Genomic DNA, 20,384 nt, shown 5'->3' on the forward strand with positions numbered 1-20,384 from the left:
TCTATCTATCCATCCATCCATGTATCTATCTACCTATCTATCCATCCATGTATGTATGCATGTATGTATCCATCCATCCATCCATCCATCCATCATCTGTTATGTGCATTCCACAGCACTCATGTGGCGGTCAGGGGACAATTTACAGGAGTAAGCTCTTTCCTTCCATCATGTGGACCTTAGAATCAAACTCGTGTCTTAAGGCTCGAAGGCAAGGGCTTCTCTACCTGCTGAGCCATCTCACAGGCCCATGACTTGCTTTACCTAGAAGAAAACTCCTGACATTTGAGAAATATTTCTCCTTGGTTCTGGGCTCTCAAATGCCTATAAAACGTAGCTTCTTCCTTCCATAAGTTTGTAAACTTAAGAGCCTTGGGACATTCAAAAGGTTCCTTGAAGGCAGCAAGTTCATTATCCTAAAATTGTTTGGTTTTCCTCAAAGTGCCTACCACAAAATACAGGTGTTCCATATACATTTACCCAATTTCAGCCATTCAATAAATAGCTGTACATATCCCACCCATCTTCTACACAATACACAGAACTCCAAAGTGTTTTTCCTTTCTCAGTTAGATGGTAATTCAGAATTATTGCTGTTGCTGCCACCATGCATGTGGAGACTGAAGGAAAGATTGCCAGGAGTCAATGCTCTGCTTGCTCTATTTGGGTCTAGGGATATAGGCAGGCACCCTTATCCACTAAGCCATCTCGCTAGCCCATGACTTATACTAGTTTTAAAGATAACAATATATATATATATATATATATATATATATATATATATATATATATATGTATGTATATATGTAGCTTAGTGGTAGAGCTCTTGTCTGGCATGCAGGTCCTGGGCTCAATCTCTAGCACTGAAAGAAAGAAAAAAATTATAATGGCTGGCAAAATGGCTCAGTGGGTAAAGGCACTTGTCGCCAAGGCTGATTGCCTGATTTCTATCAGCAGGAACCAAACAGTGAAAGTGGAGAATCTGCGAGCTGTCCTCCAACCTCACAGGTGTGCTGTATACATGTATCCAAACATACAGACACAATAAATACAAGTAACTAAATTTTAAAATAATACATAAAACTAAGAACAATATAGCAATATGAAAAGATGTCTATAAATTCTGATGGTAAAAAAAAAAATCAATTATAGTCGGGCGTGGTGGCACACGACTTTAATCCCTGCACTTGGGAGGCAGAGGCAGGTGAATTTCTGAGTTCGAAGCCAGCCTGGTCTAGAGTGAGTTTTAGGACAGCCAGGGATACACAGAGAAACCCTGTCTCGGAAAAAAAAAAATCAGTTCTATTTGGGCGTGGTGGTACACGCTTTTAGTATTAACACTTGGGAGGAAGAGGCAGGGGAATCTCTGTGATTCTACACAATCCCAGGTCAGACAGAGCTACACATTAAGACCTTGTCTCAAAATGCAAAATCAATTACAAAAAACAGACTGATTTTCTTTAAAGATTTATTTATTTATTATATGTAAGTACACTGTAGCTGTCTTCAGACACTCCAGAAGAGGGAGTCAGACATCATTACAGATGGTTGTGAGACACCATGTGGTTGCTGGGATTTGAACTCAGGACTTTTGGAAGAACAGTTAGGGCTCTTAACCACTGAGCCATCTTTCCAGCCCCTGATCTTTTTAAAATTAAAAAATATGTATGAAGAACTCTTGGAGAATATATATCAATATATTAATACAATTTATCTTAGGAGACATTCTTTAGTTTTGTTTTTGAGAAAGGGTTTCTCTGTGTAGACCTGGCTGTCCTGGAACTCACTGTGTAGACCAGGCTGGATCAAAGGCATGTGCCACCATGCCGAGCCTTAGGAGACATTCTTAAAGTGATTTTTATGTTAGTTTAAGAAATTTGGACAGATCTTTTACACGTATTGGCATTTTTTGCCTATATTTATGTCTGTGTACAACGTGCTTGCAGTACCCACAGAGACCAGAAGAGAGTGGCAGATCTCCTGAAACTAGACTTAGTGAGTCTAGTTTGTGAGTCTCCAACTATGTCCTCTGGAGGTTCAACCAGTGCTCTTAATTGTTGAGCCATTTCTCCAGCCCCTTTATGTTAGCTTTTATTTTATTTTCTTTATTTTAAAAAAACCATATATTTAATTTGTTTTTTTTTTTTAAAGCATAAGAACAGACCTATTCGAAACCCTTATTTTAAAGAGTAAAACTGGCCGGGCATGGTGGCGCATGCCTTTAATCCCAGCACTTGGGAGGCAGAGGCAGGCGGATTTCTGAGTTCGAGGCCAGCCTGGTCTACAAAGTGAGTTCCAGGACAGCCAGAGCTATACAGAGAAACCCTGTCTCGAAAAACCAAAAAAAAAAAAAAAAAAAAGAGTAAAACTATGAGAAAAGCGTCAACTTACTCTTCTGTAAGATCCTGAAGTCCGGAGAGTCTTCTATTAAGGTCCCTTCTCTGTACCACTCAACTTTCGGAGACGGGGCCCCTTTCACTCTGCACTCAAAGACAACCAGCTGCCCCTCAGAGGCTGACAAGTTCTGCAGCATCTGGGGTGAGAGAGAAGTACTGCTGTAACCTGCGCACTTGGGGACCGTATCCCACTCCTGGTGTTACGGAGGCCCTCGCCACCTTTGGATTTTTTTTCCACATCTTCTATGTCTCCAGCAGCTTTACCTCAAATAGAGCACCATCCAACCCTCCCAAGGTTCTTTCCTCATTACTCCACTTTTAAAGATTTATTTCAGTGTTTGTTTGTTTGTTTGTTTGTTTGTTTTAGGTATGAGTTCACTGTTGCTCTTTTCAGACACACCAGAAGAGGGCATTGCATCCCATTACAGACAGCTGTGAGCCACTATGTGGTTGCTGGGATTTGAACTCAGGACCTCTGGAAGAGCAGTCACTGCTCTTAACTGCTGAGCCATCTCTCCAGCCCCCACCTCCTCATTGTTCTTCTTTATCTCCATTTTGGTGGTAATCAAATTTATTAAATATTAGGTAAGAGTAAAAGAGATTATTTTTTTTAAAACTAATTTCTGTTATTATTTGTTAGTTTTCTTTCTTTCTTTCTTTACTCATTCACTTCTATAATTTGTGATTTTTTTAAACATTTCTTGTCTATCAAAAATCTTATTGTATTTGTCATTGATCTGACACATTCATAACCCTTGTCTAGTGATGGCCCCCCCCAATGGCTATGAGAGATGCCTTACACAAAAAAACACAAACCTACTTAAAAATATTACAAAGTAAGGTGGTTTTGGTCACCTGTACAGTTTGCAAGCGTGGGTTTTGTAGATGACAAGGTCTTGCCCCAGTGTCTTGTTCAATGCATACAGCTGTTGACTCTTAATTCAGAGGTGTCTGTGAATTAGCATCATGACAGCCAGGGGGCACTGTAGTTCAATGTCAGTATTTTCTTTTTTGTAGTCCCAAATTTATTTGCTGAAATCATTCATGACCCAAATAACAGAGTGGTTTCTGAGTTAATAAAAGTGCTATTGGACTGAAAAGTCTAGTCATCCCTCACTTCCCCTAGGAAGCAGGCAACATCCATGAGTCATGCTACGCTCTTCCCTGACCTCCGAGACAATTCTGTGCTTAATCGTCAACTTTGGGGTCTACTGAAACCTTTAGTGGCAGTCAGAAATCTCTCTGGAATTAATGGAGTTTTTATTACTTCTGAGGCAAACAGGTTAAAAAATAAATCAACTGTCCCCAATAAAAAGAGTAGTGACAGAAGGGATTGTATAATTGATATATGGCATGAATTAAAATGGATCTATACAGAATGAAGTCAATCTAATGTGGCTTGTGGCTCAGTTCATTTGCTAAGCTGGTCTTCAACAGAGGGTCTGCGAAGCCCTTTTGCAGAAGGACCCTCTTGAGAGGCTGTGTCACAGCTGAGAGAAGCCCTGTCGCATGGTTGCAATTTTTTTCATTTGACAATGAAAGTGGAGACCTGTGTTCTACTTGAGAGGTGAGCCAAGACACCGCAGTGCTGCTGCGTACAGAGTAGACCTGCTAATGTCGACGGCAGGAGGTAGAAGTTCGTTCTAGCAGGGGTCAATACCCAGAAGGGAAGAGTCCAAGGGTGATCTCACAAGCCACTGAGAAATAGTTGCTGAGAGTCAAAGCCATCAAATTGTAGGGTGGTTTCTTTGTTTTGTTTTGTTTTTTGTTTTTGTCTTTTTCTTAAAAGTTTATCGTCATCATTTTTTTTTATTTTTAATTATGTGTATGTGTATGCTTCTGTAAGTGTATGTGGGTGGAGTGGCTTCTGAGGTCAAAAGAAGGCACCAAGGACCCCCCGGAGCTGGAGTTACAAGCTGTGGTGAGCTGCCTGGTATAGTCCTCTGAACTCTGGTCCTGTAAAGCAGTTCAGACTCTTTACTGCTGAGCCTTTCCTTCAGCCCCGCAGCTGAGCCATCTTGCTGGAGCTGTTTTGTTTTTGTTAACATGGCCTTGTTAGGTAGCTGAGGATGACCTTGAACTCTTGATTCTCCTGCCTCCATCTCCTGAGGGCTGAGAATCAGAGGCGTGCACCACTAGGCCTGGTAAATCCAGGGTCTTCTACAAAGTCTCATAAGGAGATGTGCCTACTTTCACGTTAGTTAGGTAAGCCATTAGGGCACAGTGTGGATGCTGCTGCATTAGTCAGGGCAGTAGATCTCAGGCTGTGATGTTGACGTGGATTAGACAATGTGTCTCCCTAAACAGTCAATGCAATGTATCTTCCTAAACAGTCAATACAATGTATCTTCCTAAACATTCACATGTTAGAAGCTTGTTCCCTCATTTGACAGGGTTAAGAGGTAGTGAGACCATCAAGATGTAAATTAAGAGGTTGTTACTGGTTCCTTTTCTCTTCCTTTCTTTTTTCAAAAAAACCTTTTATGCTTGGTGTTCCCCTGCATGCATGTCTGGAGAGCACAGCTATATGCCTGGTGCTCAGGGAGGCCAGAGGAGGGTGCTGGATCCTCCTCTAGAGATGGAGCTATGGATGGTTGTGAGCTGCTGTGTGGGAGCTGGAAACAGGGCACAGGTCCTCTGGAAAAACAGCAAGTGCTCTTAACCACTGAGCCATCTCTCCAGTCCCTCCCTTTTTCTTTTAAAACCCTGTCTCTGCATGATTCTCTTCCTATTCTCTGCCGCAAGATCATCATCAGAGCTAAGGCAACGCCACTGTTAGACCCTTGAAACTCCAAACCTCTAAGGTACATAAACCTCTCTCCTGTATAAAGGACCTGGCCTTTGGTATTCCATTGCAGGAGCAAAACCCAAAAAAATACACACAAGGAGTACAGACTTGACTGCATTCATCTCATTTCAGCCAAGCTAAATGAGACCGTCAGTCCCCAACTGAGGAAGCCTAAGTTAATCTTTACTCGAAATTATGGATCTGAAATAAAGTCACTATAGTCAAAAGTCCACATTCTCCTGAGGTCAAAACAATGGCCAAAGTGCAAATCTGCCTTGTCACCACAGAGTTTGAGTTCATTCATTACACACCCGACACAGTCTGGAGAGTCTCCGTGACCAGGCAGCCCTGTGCCCTTTGTCCCTGAAAATATTCTGAAACTTCTAGAAATGGAAGCATTTACTGCAGAAGAGGTTTGAAAACACACCTGCTTTGTCCTGCCTGATAGCATCAGTGTTGTAAATGGGGGTTCCTGCTTAGTGGATCTTCCCTGGTAGGCTCAACGCAAAGATGCCTTCACAAACAGCTTTTCAGCCAGGCATAGTGGCACCCTTTAACCCCAGCACTTGGGAGGCAGAGGCAGGTGGATCTCTGCGAGTTTGAGGCCAGCCTGGTCTATGTAGTGAATTCTAGGACAACCAGAGCTATATAGCGAGACCCTGTCTTAAAACGCAATTAAACAAACAACCACCCCGCCAACAAAACAAAACAGAAACAGAAATAGCATCTCCCATATTAGTTAAAATACATTATCAGTTAGGAGCACTTGTTCTTGCAGAGAACCAAAGCTTGATTCCCAGCATCCACATAGTGACTCACAATTGTCTCTAGCTCCAGTTCTAGGGGATCTGATGCCCTCTTCTGGCCTCCTTGGATACAGGTATGAGTGGCGTGCACATACGTATATGCAGACAAAACACAAAACACTCATTTGCATAAGATAAAATATTTTTAAGTATAGCTCCAAGGTTCATGTTGTTATTTATCTTTTTAAATCCAGATGTTTCAGTCTCTTTGGGCATGAAGCACAGGAATGTGTATAGTGCCTTAGGCTGCAGTTGGCCCAGAAAAGCTTAGTGTTATAAACCAATGGGAGATGTCGAGAGGGCTCAGCAGGCAAAGGTGCTTGCCACTAAGTCTGAGGATATGAGTTTGATTCCAGGACCTACATTACATGGTGGGAGGAGAAAACAGATTCCCATAAGTTGTCCTCTGCCACACTTGTGCTATGACAGTTGGTTGTCACGGGTGCCCCCAGGCTAAGGATGCAGAAAAGTCTCTGGCACTGGTAGGTGGGGAAGAGGGACGGTGAAGCCTTGAGAAATCTGGATCTGGCCACTGGCCCAGTTATTTCAGAGTTTCCTGCCTCTGCTGTTATATAATGTAGCGCTCTTCAAATTCTCCCTTCCCCTGCCCCCTTATGATCTTCAAGTTACTGCTGAAGCCGCCAGAGCTAGGGCTGAGGCAGCCTTGAAAGCCAGCCAGGGCAGCTGCCGTTGAGTGGGAGGTGACAGGAGCAAGATTCTAATTTGGTCACCTCCCTCCCTCCACACTCAAGACGTGTGAGTGCTGTTCTCTTCCTAAGCAGAGTGAAGCGTTTTTGATGTTGCAAAGAGGAGGAGGAAGGGTGGTCTAGCTCCATACATAGAGTGTTTCAAAACATAGGAAGAGTGGTGAGATGGCTCAAAGGGGAAGGGTACTCCTTGCGGAGGCTGAGAACCTAAATCCCATCCCTGAAACATACAAGGGAGAGGGACAGTCCTGACGCCTGCAAATTGCCTCTAATCTTATGTATGCATCTTACCCACCCCCCACGCCAAATAAGGGAATACATGTGAAAATTTACAAGAAACAAAGCATAGAAGGTGGGCTGAGGATCTAACTCCATTGGTAGAGCAGTTCCCTAGCAGGCACAAAGCCCTGGTTTGGATTCCTAGCGCTGCATAAAGCGGGTGTGCTCACGGATACATTGTAACGCTGGCCTTCAGCAGGTGGAAGCAAGAAGACCAGGAGTTCAAAGTCGTTCACTGCTACTTAGAGAGTTTGAGGTCAGCCTGAGGCTTTGCCTAAAACTACAACAAAGCAGGGGCTAGGGATGTAGCTCAGTGGCAGAGCACTTAGCCAGCATTCACAAGCACATGGTCATGACACAACAAGCCAACCAATGGCACTGGCACTCTGTATGAATAAGCATACAGGGACCCACGGTCTGCTGTTAACAATGCCACTATTTGGTAGGGCCATTCTCCTTTTCTTTTTTCTTTTTTTTTTTTAATCTTTTTTTTTTTTTTTTTTTTTTTTTTTTTTTTTTTTTTTTTTTTTTTTTTTTTTTTTAGGTTTTTATTTATTTATTATATGTAGCTGTCTTCAGACACTCCAGAAGAGGGCATCAGATCTTGTTACAGATGGTTATGAGCCATCATGTGGTTGCTGGGATTTGAACTCTGGACCTTCGGAAGAGCAGTCGAGTGCTCTTACCCACTGAGCCATCTCACCAGCCCCTCTCCTTTTCACTTAAACCTTCTATAAGAGGAATATACAGGCTGGGTGATGGTGGTCCACATCTTTAATCCTGGCCCTCGGGAAGCAGAGGCAGGTAGAGTTCCAGGCCAGCCTGGTCTACAGAGTAAGTTCCCGGACAGCCAGGGCTACACAGAGAAACCTGGTCCTGAAAGCCAGCACCCGCCCCCCAAATAAAATTTAAAAAATGAAGATAAGCATTTTCTACCATCAGGAAAGAAAGGAGTTAAATAAAACTCCACTCTCTAATCACTGCTTTTAAAAATAAAATTGATGTCTTGCCATAATTGGCAAAGAAATGCTTTGTTAGGCTGTATAGAAAATGAGTCACAGAAGCTGTCCTGCCAGAAGTCCCTAAAGAGGTAAACAGAGACCAAATAACCTGGACCGATGTATGCAAATCACCTGCTATCATTGCTCAGTGGCGTAATACCATCCTTGGTAACTGTGACTCAGATATTCGCTAATGACCCTGGCAGTGACGGTGACCTCAATCCTGCCCTCACTGACGGAAACTAACGCAAGCACACTGGGGCTGATAAGTCTCTCTGGAATCTGAACCCCAGCCTATCCTGGTGCCCCACGTCTCTGGGCAATCCTGATCCCATTTATGGAGGTAAAAGCCTACATGCAACGGGGCATAGAAAGCCTCCTCATAGCTCCCATCTGTGTTCCAAGAGCTTGCTACCAGCAAGCTAACATTTTAGACTTCACCATATCTAATAATCAATTAATTTCCCCATTTTTATGTCAAAGGCATTTGTGTCTGCCACCCAGAACATCTAATTGGAAAGAGGCAACCAGAGACACCATTTAAAGCAGTTAAAATGGGTGCTATGAGTGACCTTAAAAAAATAAATATAAAGAACTAATATTAAAGGGTCCTATCTGACTCCCTCTGTGTGTCTCTGTCTCTCTCTCTCTTGCTCTCTCTCTTGCTGAGGGTTAAATCCAGGACTTTGTGCTTGCTAGGTAAGAACCTAACCACTGATCTACACTCTGAACCCAGATTTTTTTAAAGAAAAAGAAAGAAAGAAAACTAGCCTTTGGAACTTAGCTTTTGAGAATGACTCTTTCTATGTAGCCCAGTCTGGCCTTGAACAGCTGCTCTCTGTCTCCGCCTCCTGACTGTTAGGATTTTAGGCTTGCATCATTGTAACAGATTGCACCTTTGTAAACTTCTATCTGGTATTACACACAGCTTTCAGGATGACTGGGAAATATAAACAGCTTTGTCTGTGTTGAATGTCCAAGGCATGTGCTCTGAGCAGAGTGAATCTTAGTACACCTAAGCTTTGAAATCGGGTGGTGATGGGTGCTGAGTATGGGAAGACAGGAGACTTTAATGGGATCAGATGTTGTGTATTTGGTGGCTTGGCTACTTTTGAAGAGTTAGCACTGTCTCTAACCTGTAACACATGGACATGATATATTGCTTTAGTTATGTGACACTTTTATGCTCTATCTTAAAACTATGACTTAGCAGTGCCAATAAGAGATGACAAAAATAGGTTTACTGACACACAGACATAAATATACACACATATGATATATAAATATACACATATAAACACAGAGACATATACACACCTGTACATATACATACACACCTACACATACATCACACGCACATATACAGAGACATATGTACAGCTGTACATATACACACATACACATACATCACCCATACATCACACATATACACACATATACACAGACATATATATGCACACACACACACACACACAGAGTCCATCCAAAATTTCACTCCACAATTCCTCTTCAGAGTCTCGTATCTACTAAATCATGACATGTTGTTTTCCTACTTCCAGTCTTTCACAGTCATGAGGCTGAAACACCAGAGGTAGAATATTAAGTGAATCTTTAAAAAAAAAAAGATACTTTATTCACATAAGGAAATGTGTCTAATTGACATGGAAATCACTCTAGATTCCATGATGAGTTTTGGAAAGCCATCTTGAATGATCTCATCCAGTAAGGCGGAGCTCCCCTTTTGGGACAGTTGTGGACCTAGCAAGGGTTATCAGTACTGCTAGAAAAGACATTTGCCATTTTTCTTAAAATGGGGCTTCCTCATCTTGGGCATTCTAGAGATTTGGGGATAGGTAATTCTTTGTTGGAGAGCAGGGGTTGTCACCCTGTGCACTCACTGTAGGGTGCTTAACAATATCTCCGCATACCATTAGCACAGCCTGCTCATGTGACAACCAAGTGTTTCCAGACATTACTAATGACCCTTGGAGAACAAAATTAACCACAATTAATATCTGTGGCTCCAGCCATATTTCTTTTAGAAAAAAAAATCTCCTTGGAACTACATGCACACTGTTCATACTAAGAAGAATATCATGGAGACACATTTAGTTTTCAAAATATAAAAAATCTGATGTGATTTATTTCTCACCTTTGAACTCATTGTCTTGGGCAACAGTGTGTGCTGCACATAGACTCTCAGTGTTAGAAGTGGGAAACCTGTCCTGACTCCTAGTCCTACCATTAATCAGTCCTGCGACACTGGCTGAATTTTAGTTTCATCTGTCTGACCCTCCCTTAGCATTTGTTTCCCTTTGTAAACGAAAACCTCTGACTGAATTTTCAAGTTCCAAACACAAAGACTAGGTGATTTGGAATTTGATGATTCCACAGTAGCTAGTACCAGAAGAGCAAGCTCTGTGTCCTAAGCCAGGCTTTATGTTAAATCTCCTAAGATCACTTAGCTCTGTTTCCTTGAGCACCAAAGGCTCTAACCAGATTCTCCTGAAAGTCGGGAGCCAGCCAGAATCATGTCACGTGATCTCCCTGTCACGTGACCTCCAGGAGTGCCAGTTTAGCAGCCTTTAGAATGGTCATAAAGGTCAGTGTGGTTAGCAGCGAGTACATTTCCCTCATTATGGAAAGTGTCATTAGAAATCAGAGACACAGATGACGTGGAGCTACATAGTCTATGACCTGAGGAACAACTTGCTTAAGTTTTATGGTTGCTTCTGTGATACGTATCTTACCAGTGATGCTCGTCTGTGAGACTGCAGTGACAGGAAACACAAAGAGAACGTGAAAGACTATTACCCAGTCAGAGCAGGCCTGACTGACAAGACAACCGCGGCAGTTCAACAAGGAAAGATAACCCCAGCTCCATTCCCTGCTTCCCCTCCTGCAGGGGCCATGGCTCCACCTCTCCCCAGTCTCCAGGGTCCTCCATGCCCTGGCACGCTGCCTGCATCCCACATGATAGGCCCTCCCATGATGTCAATGAGGGGCCCTCCTCCTCCTGGGATGATGCCCATGGGACCTGCTCTAGAACAAGGCCATCCATGGAGGCTTCATACCCGTGATGCCTGGGCCTCCCCCGCCTGTCCTGTGAGGGTGGACACTCTGCCTGGCATGACTCGGCCGGACAGCTAAGAGTTCTTTATCAGTTTTGTGTTTCTTGTTCTGTTTCAGCAGGAATTTGCTGTGCTGAGCCCGAGAGTTTTTTCTAGCTGCCTGACAAGGAAAACACCACCACCACCACCACCCCTTCCTAACAGAATAGTTTTGGAAGGGAGAAGTGAGATTAAAAAAAAAAAAAGTGCAGTTTACCCTTGTAGTGTGAAAGTTGGAAATAAAATTGTCAGCTGTTTTAGTAAAAGGAAAGGAAGGAAGGAAGAAGGAAGGAAGGAAGGAAGGAAGGAAGGAAGGAAGGAAGGAAGGAAGGAGAAAAGGAAGAAGGAAGAAGAGGAAGAAGAGGACAAAGAGGAGGAAATGGAAGAGGAAGGGGAGGAGGAAGAGGAACAAGAAGAAGAAGAAGGGGAGGAGGAGGAGGAGGAGGAGGGAGAAGGAGAAAGAAGAAGAAGAAGAAGAAGAAGAAGAAGAAGAAGAAGAAGAAGAAGAAGAAGAAGAAGAAGAAGAAGAAGAAGAAGAAGAAGNAAGAAGAAGAAGAAGAAGAAGAAGAAGAAGAAGAAGAAGAAGAAGAAGAAGAAGAAGAAGAAGAAGAAGAAGAAGAAGAAGAAGAAGAATCTGAGAGACTCGGACATGGGGTGAGGATGTAGCTTAGCTGATGGAGCCTTGCCTAACACACACAAGGCCCTGAGCTCAGTTACTAGCAATGAATAAATTGGGTGCAGCGGTATACATCTATCACCTCAGTACTCAAAATACTGAGGTAAAAAGAATCAGAAGTTTAAAGCCATCTTAAGTTACATAGTAAGTTCAAGGCCTGTCTGGGATATAAGTAATCCTAGCTCAAAAAAGTAAAATGAAACCAATAAACCTAGGTCTAGCTGTAACACCATAGAAACTTCTGAAACACAAAGTAAGTCCTACACCGTAATCCCAAAGGACAAATCCTGAGATAAACTGCTGGTCGTAGGTCCTCGCCTGGTGTTTAAAGCCCTGACAGAGAGAGAAGACGTATTTGGTTACCTTCGTAAACACCGGCGCTGCAATGATGGGCTTCCCGTTCAGGCCTTGCAAATAGCTGGTAGGACTCTGACACTGTTAGAGAGAGCCAGCAATACAGTCACCATTACCAATGTTACTGAACGGATAGACCCAAAGATAACAAATCTACAGGCCTTGTCACCTCAAGTCAAAAACCTTGTTTTCTTAGACTTGAGATCATAGACCAAATGTATTGCATTTCTTCCTAGGTCAGGCTGCCTGTAAAATACACTCCCCTAAGATTTTATTTTAGTTTTAGCTATGTGTATAGGTCTATATCTCTGCTTGTGCACATGCCTGCCAGTATCCATGGAAGCCAAAAGAGGCAGCTGGATCCCCAGGAACTGGGATTACACTTGGTTGTGAGCTCAAGGTATGTGCTGGGGACTGAATCAGGTCCTCTGTAAGAGCAATACTCCATCTTAACCATTGAGCCATTTTCTCTAGCTCTGCTTAAAGTTGTTCCTTAATATGCTTCTATACATTGGGTGTTTTCTACTAAACATCATCACCAACTTGAAAGATGTCTTTATTATTTTTCTAAAACAACAAACCTACCAACTTCTGCTTGTCTTTATAAGGAGAATCATTCCAAGTTCCATGAAAGAAAGGAAAGATGTACATCCATTGGTTCACATGTGATTGGCACTTTTTATAAAACCGGGGTGATGTCTCTTTTCCTTTGATGTTTTCCCAAGGAGTTGGGGACTAGGCTCCCAAGGACACGGTGATTATCTTAATGATAGATTACACACAAGGAGCGTGACCCTGCCATGTAAGGTGGTCATGGTCACTTGTGCTCGACCTAGATTCTTGTACCTGTTGGATGGTGGACACTCTGGGCTGGGCTGCCAAAGGCTGGGCTTCTGCTGCTGGAGGAATGGCCGCAGAGGTGGTGGGAGGTGAGGGCACCTCACTTGGCTTCTGGATTCTGAGGAATTATTAAAATATAGATTACAAAGCAGAACTATATGCTCGCGACACGTGTCTTGGCACAATCAGTGACGTCAGCACTGCTTACAGTTGGACCTAGTCTTTGACACTATCCTATAAGTACTCACCCACATTCCATTGCTATATACTCTATTGGGCAATGCACACATGAAGATAACTTCCTGAGTCTTGGGTTCCTAGCTTGGGGCACAGTCGGCAAGTCAGATACATCAGCAGTGACCTGAGGCTCACAGTGCAGGCTGCAGATGACTTACAAAGATTTATTTTGCTGTCACTGTCTCTATTTCTTTCTCACTTTTCTTATTTTTCCTTTCCTCCCCCCCCCATTCTTGTTTTTTTTTCTTTTCTTTCTTTTTTAAAGACGGGGTTTTACTGTAAGCCAGGTTGGCCTTGAAGCTTACACAGGTGAAGGGTGAAAGATTCTTGTTTTCCAAATGAGCCCTGGGAAACAGGAAGCATCGGGCTTAAAGGCCCCTCATGATCATGAACATAGGCCTCTCACCTATGAAATCCACTTGCCTCTGCCTCTCCAGTGCTGGGACTAAAGGTCTATACCATGCAATTCAGCTCTCTCCCTCTCCCTCTCATTCTCTCTCTGTCTCTGTCTCTCTCCCTCCCTCCCCCCACTGTCTTTCTGCTGACTTTGAACTGGCTGCATAGCTGAGGGACCTTGAACTTCTGATCCTTCTACATTTACCTTCTGAATACTCAAATTGGAGGCATGAGCCCCTATGCCTGTTTTATGTGGTGATAGGAATTAAATCCAGGGTTTTGTGCTCACTGGGCAAGCAAGCCACCCACAGCTTCTTCTCATCTCAAGCAAGAAAAGAAGGGGGTGGGGGAGGCCAGGCTTTGTAAGTCTTTATCTCTGGGATTTACCCTGGCAAAAATAAAAATATTCTAAAGTCAACAAGCTCTTCAAAGTACACAAGTTAAAGAGATTTGAACCAGGAAGTTCTCTTGAGAAGGAGGCAGAGGGGGGAAGACAGCCTGGGGATCTGGCCAGAGGACTGGACAAGAGAAAGAGCCTAAGGCAGAGAGGAAGGCTCGGGGTGAAAGATTCTTGTTTTCCAAATGAGCCCTGGGAAACAGGAAGCATCGGGCTTAAAGGCCCCTCGTGATCCTGAACATAGGCCTCTCACCTATGCCCATGTGGACAAATAACCACTGGCCACTGACAGTGGGCTACTCTTTCTTTAGTAAACCACCGGCCACTGACAGTGACTACTCTTTCTTTAGTCTGGATGTTGCTTCTCGGCTTCTTCATCTCTAAAGTAGGTAAATAATCACTTGGCCGGTAAAACTCTCAGTCGGGTTAAAGGGGGCATCTCCCCTCCGATGCTTCGAGTACCCTCACTTTCGCCACGCTCAGTAGAGCTGCCTGTGGGATCTCCGTACAACCAGGGAGGACATACTGACACAGAATGAATGTTTCTCCTACACAAGCAGCATGTATTCTAAGAAGCAAAATCGCATGTCTTCCCAGCACTTGATCAGCTCTGCAATAGAAAAGTCTCTCTCTCTCTCTCTCTCTCTCTCTCTCTCTCTCTCTCTCTGTTTTTTTTGTTTGTTTGTTTGTTTTTTTTTTTTTTTTTTGAGACAAGGTTTCTCTGTATAGCCCTGGCTGTCCTGGAACTCACTTTGTAGACCAGGCTGGCCTCGAACTCAGAAATCCGCCTGCCTCTGCCTCCCGAGTGCTGGGATTAAAGGCATGCATGCCCGGCTTTTTTTTTTTTTTTGAAAGTCTTTTTTTTTTTTTTTTTCTTCTCATGGCTACTGCATAGAAAGACTACTTCCTAACCTTTGCTGTAGCCAGGCATGGCCCTAGGATGAGTTTTTGGAAATAGCCCATGAGGAAGAGGGGTATGTGCAGCTTAATGCCAGCACTCGGGGAGGCAGAGGCAGGCGGATCTCTGTGAGTTCCAGGCCATCCTGGTCTACAGAGTGAGTTCCAAGACATCCAGAGCTGTACAGAGAAACCTTGTCTTAAAAAAAAAAAACAAGGTGAGAGATTGCGGGTGGGGGGGGGGTCGAGGGGGAGGGGGAACTCATGGGGAAGGTTGGTACATTCCTTTCCTTCCTCTCATGCTAAAGAGATGGGGGCCACGTGTTAGCATGAGGTGAAGCAGAAAGCCAGATCTGGCCACCAGAGACCCACGATGGCCCAGGCTGGTACTGAGTACAAGGAGAACTCTGTTTACCAGACAAATCCTGACATGTATGTAAATAAGAAATATCTTATTGTTGAAGTCACAGTTAGTTTGCTCTCTGTTATGTACAACTGAAGCTAAAATCTTTGCTATAACAAGTCAATTTAAAGCAAATGGGTACATGTGATCTCTCTCACTTATTGAAACGTGCAGACCCAAACTTGTACCCACTAGCCTTTGTAGCAGGATCCAGGGGCCCTGAGAGCGGAAGGACGCATGTGTAGCTGAGGATGAGTCTATTATGGATCCCGGAGAGAGAACCTTGAGCGGGGGGGGGGGGGGGGAAATCAACGGTGAGACGGAATTTTCACAACGGAAAATTCCATAAGAGGCACCCTCTGAGGGAAAAGCTAAAAAAAAAACGAATGCCAGGCTGTGTGAGTGAGATGCCGGCCACGAGGAAAGACTGAGGCAGGCTCTCCGGTCTGAGCTGTCAATCAAAGTCGACCTTCTCCTGAACTAGGCTTTGTATGGAGCCCATGTGAAGATTTTTTTTTTTTTATGTTATTTGTTTCCTGTTGGGTTTGATTTTTCTACAGATCGATGATAAGACCAGACCGATGTATCTGAGAGCGACTGGTACCGCCTCAACGTGTATAAAAGAGAGAGAAGGGCGGGGTCAGAGAGGAAGTCCTTTAAGGAGGTGATGGCGTGCATAGGCATACAAGGCCCAGGACTGGGGACCAGGGCCTTGGGAATGATGGTAGGAAGGGGTGATACGGTTAAAGCAGAATCCCTGACTTACTAACGTTCACATGAAGACAGAGCTATGAGCAAGTTATCGCAAGGGTCAATGCAAAGAGCGTGTGAGCAACAAAACGTGGTTTCTTCCCTCCCAGGGCTTCTCCTCTGTGGAGAGAGTAGGATGTGCTCCCCAGCTCTGCGAAGCTTTTCTTTTTTTCTTTTTTTAAGATTTATTTATTTATTATATATAAGTACACTGTAGCTGACAGTGTACTCCAGAAGAGGGAGTCAGATCTTGTTACGGATGGTTATGAGCCACCATGTGGTTGCTGGGATTTGAACTCCGGACCTTTGGAAGAGCAGTCGGGTGCTCTTACCCACTGAGCCATCTCACCAGCCCCTGTGAAGCTTTTCTTGATCTCTCTCTCTCCTCCCTGGACCAGCGGTCTACTGAGCCCAGTCCTGTTCACCTTCCGGATGGTCCTGTTCCACTGTACTTTGTTACTCTTGGAATTTCTTACCCTACTTCCTGTACATGCTCCTCTATTAGACCTTAAATCTTGTATAGGCAGGAAGCCTGTGATTCTAGGTGTCCACTGAATCTAACACAGTACCTGAGCCGTAGCAGGAGATCAATCACAGTTGTAGAAAAAACAATAACTAGATTGATAAAACTTTATTCAGGCCAGGCGTGGTGGCACATGCCTTTAATCCCAGCACTCGGGAGGCAGAGGCAGGCAGATTTCTGAGTTCGAGGCCAGCCTGGTCTACAAAGTGAGTTCCAGGACAGCCAGGGCTATACAGAGAAACCCTGTCTCGAAAAACCAAAAAACCAAAAAAAAAAAAAAAAAAAACTTTATTCAGTGCCACTGGTTAGCAAAAAAGGCTATGACTTGCCGAGACATTTATATTGTCTGAAACTCGTATCAATCCTGCCTCAGCCTCCCGAATGTTGAGATTACAAGTGTGCTCCAGCATACCCAGCTTTATAGTTACTATTTTTAAGTGTACTTAAAAATTTGGGAGATATATATCCTTTTTAATAGATAAAAATATGATACTTCATAAGTGACATTTTTAAAATGAATTTGAATCGGAAAAGATTCAAATTAATCTGGTGGGCAGGATATAAGCAAAAATAAACGGAGTCTTCTCCAAATCTGCCCATGTATATGTACATATATATGTTGCCTTGAAATGTCAGGATCTACCCTGGAATTGCCTCCTTCAAGTTCTAAGACATTAAATGGGGGTTCTCTTGGGGTCTGAGGACTAATGTTGAGGCTATAAGAATTACCGATTCATCTCTTCTTTGTTAGGGTCCCCTTCTGAGTCAGAGGAAGAGACGCCTGGAGAAAGGAAAACAAGAAGACCGGATGTTTAAGTCGATCATTTACTAAACAAATCCGTAGGCATTCAAAGACCTAAAAAAGAAACTTAGACTGAGGAGGGGGCCTAGTGGTTCCTCACATGAACATCCAATCTGGCAAAGGAGGAACATTCACTCTAAAAAGCCAAGGGAGCCCTTCAAGGCCATGTGCCTCGTGAGTGTTACAATGTTACGGTTCAAATGAACTGGGCGTGTTCTGATTGCCAGTGGCTAAAACCCCGGCTAAGGTCTTGGGATTGGCAGGGCGCTCTTTGCAGGCACCCCCTCGTGTTCACAAATCCTCACAGAGTGGGTGAAAGAGGGGATTATTCCGGATTCCAAACATTGCAGGCGTAGGTGGGGGCTCTTCCGTCCTGTCCTAATATTAACAAGTTATCCTTCACCTTGGGGGTGGGAGTCTTCAAGGTCCAGATGCCAGAACGGAGAGAGACACAAACTGCAATGCAATCTCAGCTCTCCTACCAGATGCCGGAGCCTAGATTGCCTTCTCAAGATAGCAAACTCCAGGAATGTACGGTAGAGCTAAATCTGGAGGTATTTATTGTGCTCTTGTGCTCCAAAACCTTGAGGCGAAAAATGCAGAGCACATTCCTGCCGGTGGATTTATTCACTAAATGTTTGTCAAATATTCAATATGTGCCTCGTTCTGTGGAAATCATTAGGAGATGGAAATAAGGAGCAATGAGACCACTTTGGCCTTTCAATCTTCTTGGCAAATGAGTGTTTATTCCATGATCATATAACACACAAGTGTAAGGTATTGGGACAATACTTAAGGTATCAAAGAGGCAAAAAGGGGGGACTAGAAGATTGTGCCCCAGATCAAACCCCGAGGACGAAGCTAATAGAATCACAAGCTCCATAGACACCCAAGGACTTCAACTTGATTTCTTCTCTAAAACTATTCCTGTTGAAGCCACCTTCCTTCCCAAAGCTCTCACGTGGTTACCGGGTTTCTACTCCTGGCTCCTGATAGTGTGTATTCTCAATCAGCAGCTAGGGAACCCATCATGTTATGCCAAGCCCCTCCTCAGAACCTTCCAGAATTTCCTGTGTTACTCAAAAGCAAAGCCCTTGAGGTAACTGAAGAGGACTTAGGATCTGCTCACCTGCCTCCCCGCACCTCAGCCTCACCTTGGACTTCTGGCTTCCTTCGCTTTCGTTCTTGCTTGCTCTACTCTGGCTACATTAGCTCAACTCTTCCTATTTTGTTTAAATTGTCTTTATTATTATTACTATTTTTATTAGCGTGTACATGTGTGTATGTGTGTGTGCATGTGTGTGTGTTATGTGTGTGTGTGTGTGTGTGTGTGTGTGTGTGGTGTGGTATGTGTGTGTGTGTGGTATGTGTATGTCCCTGTGTGTGTGCATGGGCACGCTTGTGTGTGTGTGTGTGTGTGTGTGTGTGTATGTGTGTGTGGTGTGTGGTGTGTGTGTGTGTGTGTGTGTGTGTGTGTGTGTTGTATAGGCCTGCATGAAGGTCAGAGGACAGCATTTCTGAGTTGGGCCTCTCCTCCACTGTGGGTACCAGTGTTCAACTCAGGTTCTGGGCTTTTATTCATAGAGGCATCTCATTGGCCCAACACTGGCTCATTTCTACCTCAAGACTGGCACCCTCTTACCTCTGAGCTACCACACTTGCTGCTGATCTCTCTGCCTAGGTGATTTCCCTGGACTCTTCTGTGGCCACCAGCTTTTCCCTCATATGTCACCTGGTGAGTGAGGTCTTTATTGGTCACCTATTTTCCTATTTCTTCTGCAATGTTATGTATTTATCATGGTTTATCTCATTTGTTTGGAGTTTCTCCCATTATAACAGGAATTCATCGGCACATCAGTCTACTTGGTTCATGGCTATTATCCCCAGTGTCTAGATGGGTAGAAAAGGCCCCCCCTACAAATGTTTACTTAATTACAGATAGTTCGAACATGTCACACTCCAAAAGTATTTAGCTTTACCTTCTATGTAAATCTCAGCGGAAGTTGAATCTGTCCCATAAATGTTGGAAGCAAAGCATGAGTATCGTCCTGTGTCCTCTTCAAAGGCTTCGGCGATGGTCAGCGAGTGCAGGTTTCCTGCCTGCACGATGTGGATGTCTGGAGAGTTTTCAAGCTCCTTGCCTTCACAATACCACCTGTAAGGACGAGGATATCGCCATCAGACACAGTGGAAACCGGAGAGTTGCTGGGGATGGTGGGATTTACTCAGGAGGTGGAGGTGGCAGCGACAGAGGTTCAAGGTCATCCTAGGCTACCATAGTGGAGGTCAGCCTGAGCTATAGGAGGCCCTGCCTCAAAACAACTACAACAAACACCAAAACAAACACAGGAAACTGAATAAATATCAACAGTAGAGATGGCTCCAGCTGTTTCCTGAGGAGACCTACAAGCTTTGAGTCAGAATGCAGAGTAAACCTTTGGTTTGGTATTGTGTGATTGTAATAGTGAGAGGAGTTGGCAGTATTCAAACCGCACTGATATTTTACTCTGGGAATCACAAAGTGACTCCTGCTGGAAATGACAACGGCGAGCTGGCTCAGAGGTTAAGCTACTGCTAGCCGAGAAGCCTGAATCCCGTTCCAAGCACAGAGCTCACAACCACTTGGGATCCCAGTGACGGGGGATTGGATGCTCTTCTGTCCTCCATGGATGCTGTTTTGCTACACTGCACACAAACTCACACATATACACACATGTTTTTGTTGTTGTTTTTAAAGAATTATACAACTGAGAGATGTTGAGAAAAACCAACACTGTCAGTCACAAAGCCGAGTCTGCAATACAGATGTTCATTTCTTCCCAAGTTTTTACATCATGCATCAAGTGCTGCTTCATCTTATCTAGGGAGCCTCAAAGAGGTGGGATGTGCTTACGATGTCGGGTGCACTTACGTTGTGTCTGGCACTATAAGAAATTTAATTTAGGCCGGGCATGGTGGCACACACCTTTAATCCCAGCACTCAGGAGGCAGAGGCAGGCGGATTTCTGATTTCGAGGCCAGC

At 44.0% G+C, this 20,384-nt stretch overlaps 1 protein-coding gene and 1 pseudogene across 2 annotated transcripts in view; one reads left to right on the top strand and one right to left on the bottom strand.

Annotated features, from left to right (window-relative positions):
* Nucleotides 1–20,384, bottom strand: part of Mypn (myopalladin) — an 88,443-nt gene that overhangs the window by 35,585 nt on the left and 32,474 nt on the right. For both annotated transcript variants that reach the window (XM_021205019.1, XM_021205020.1), the window contains 5 exons: nt 19,342–19,517; nt 17,290–17,341; nt 12,964–13,075; nt 12,127–12,198; nt 2,392–2,533 (listed from right to left, as the gene is read on the bottom strand). In XM_021205019.1, the coding sequence (XP_021060678.1) occupies nt 2,392–2,533; nt 12,127–12,198; nt 12,964–13,075; nt 17,290–17,341; nt 19,342–19,517 (554 nt within the window). The remainder of the gene's footprint in view (nt 1–2,391; nt 2,534–12,126; nt 12,199–12,963; nt 13,076–17,289; nt 17,342–19,341; nt 19,518–20,384) is intronic.
* Nucleotides 10,648–11,127, top strand: LOC110326675 (annotated as a pseudogene).

The sequence above is a fragment of the Mus pahari genome, chromosome 9, assembly GCF_900095145.1.
Source record: "Mus pahari chromosome 9, PAHARI_EIJ_v1.1, whole genome shotgun sequence".
NCBI lineage: Eukaryota > Metazoa > Chordata > Mammalia > Rodentia > Muridae > Mus > Mus pahari.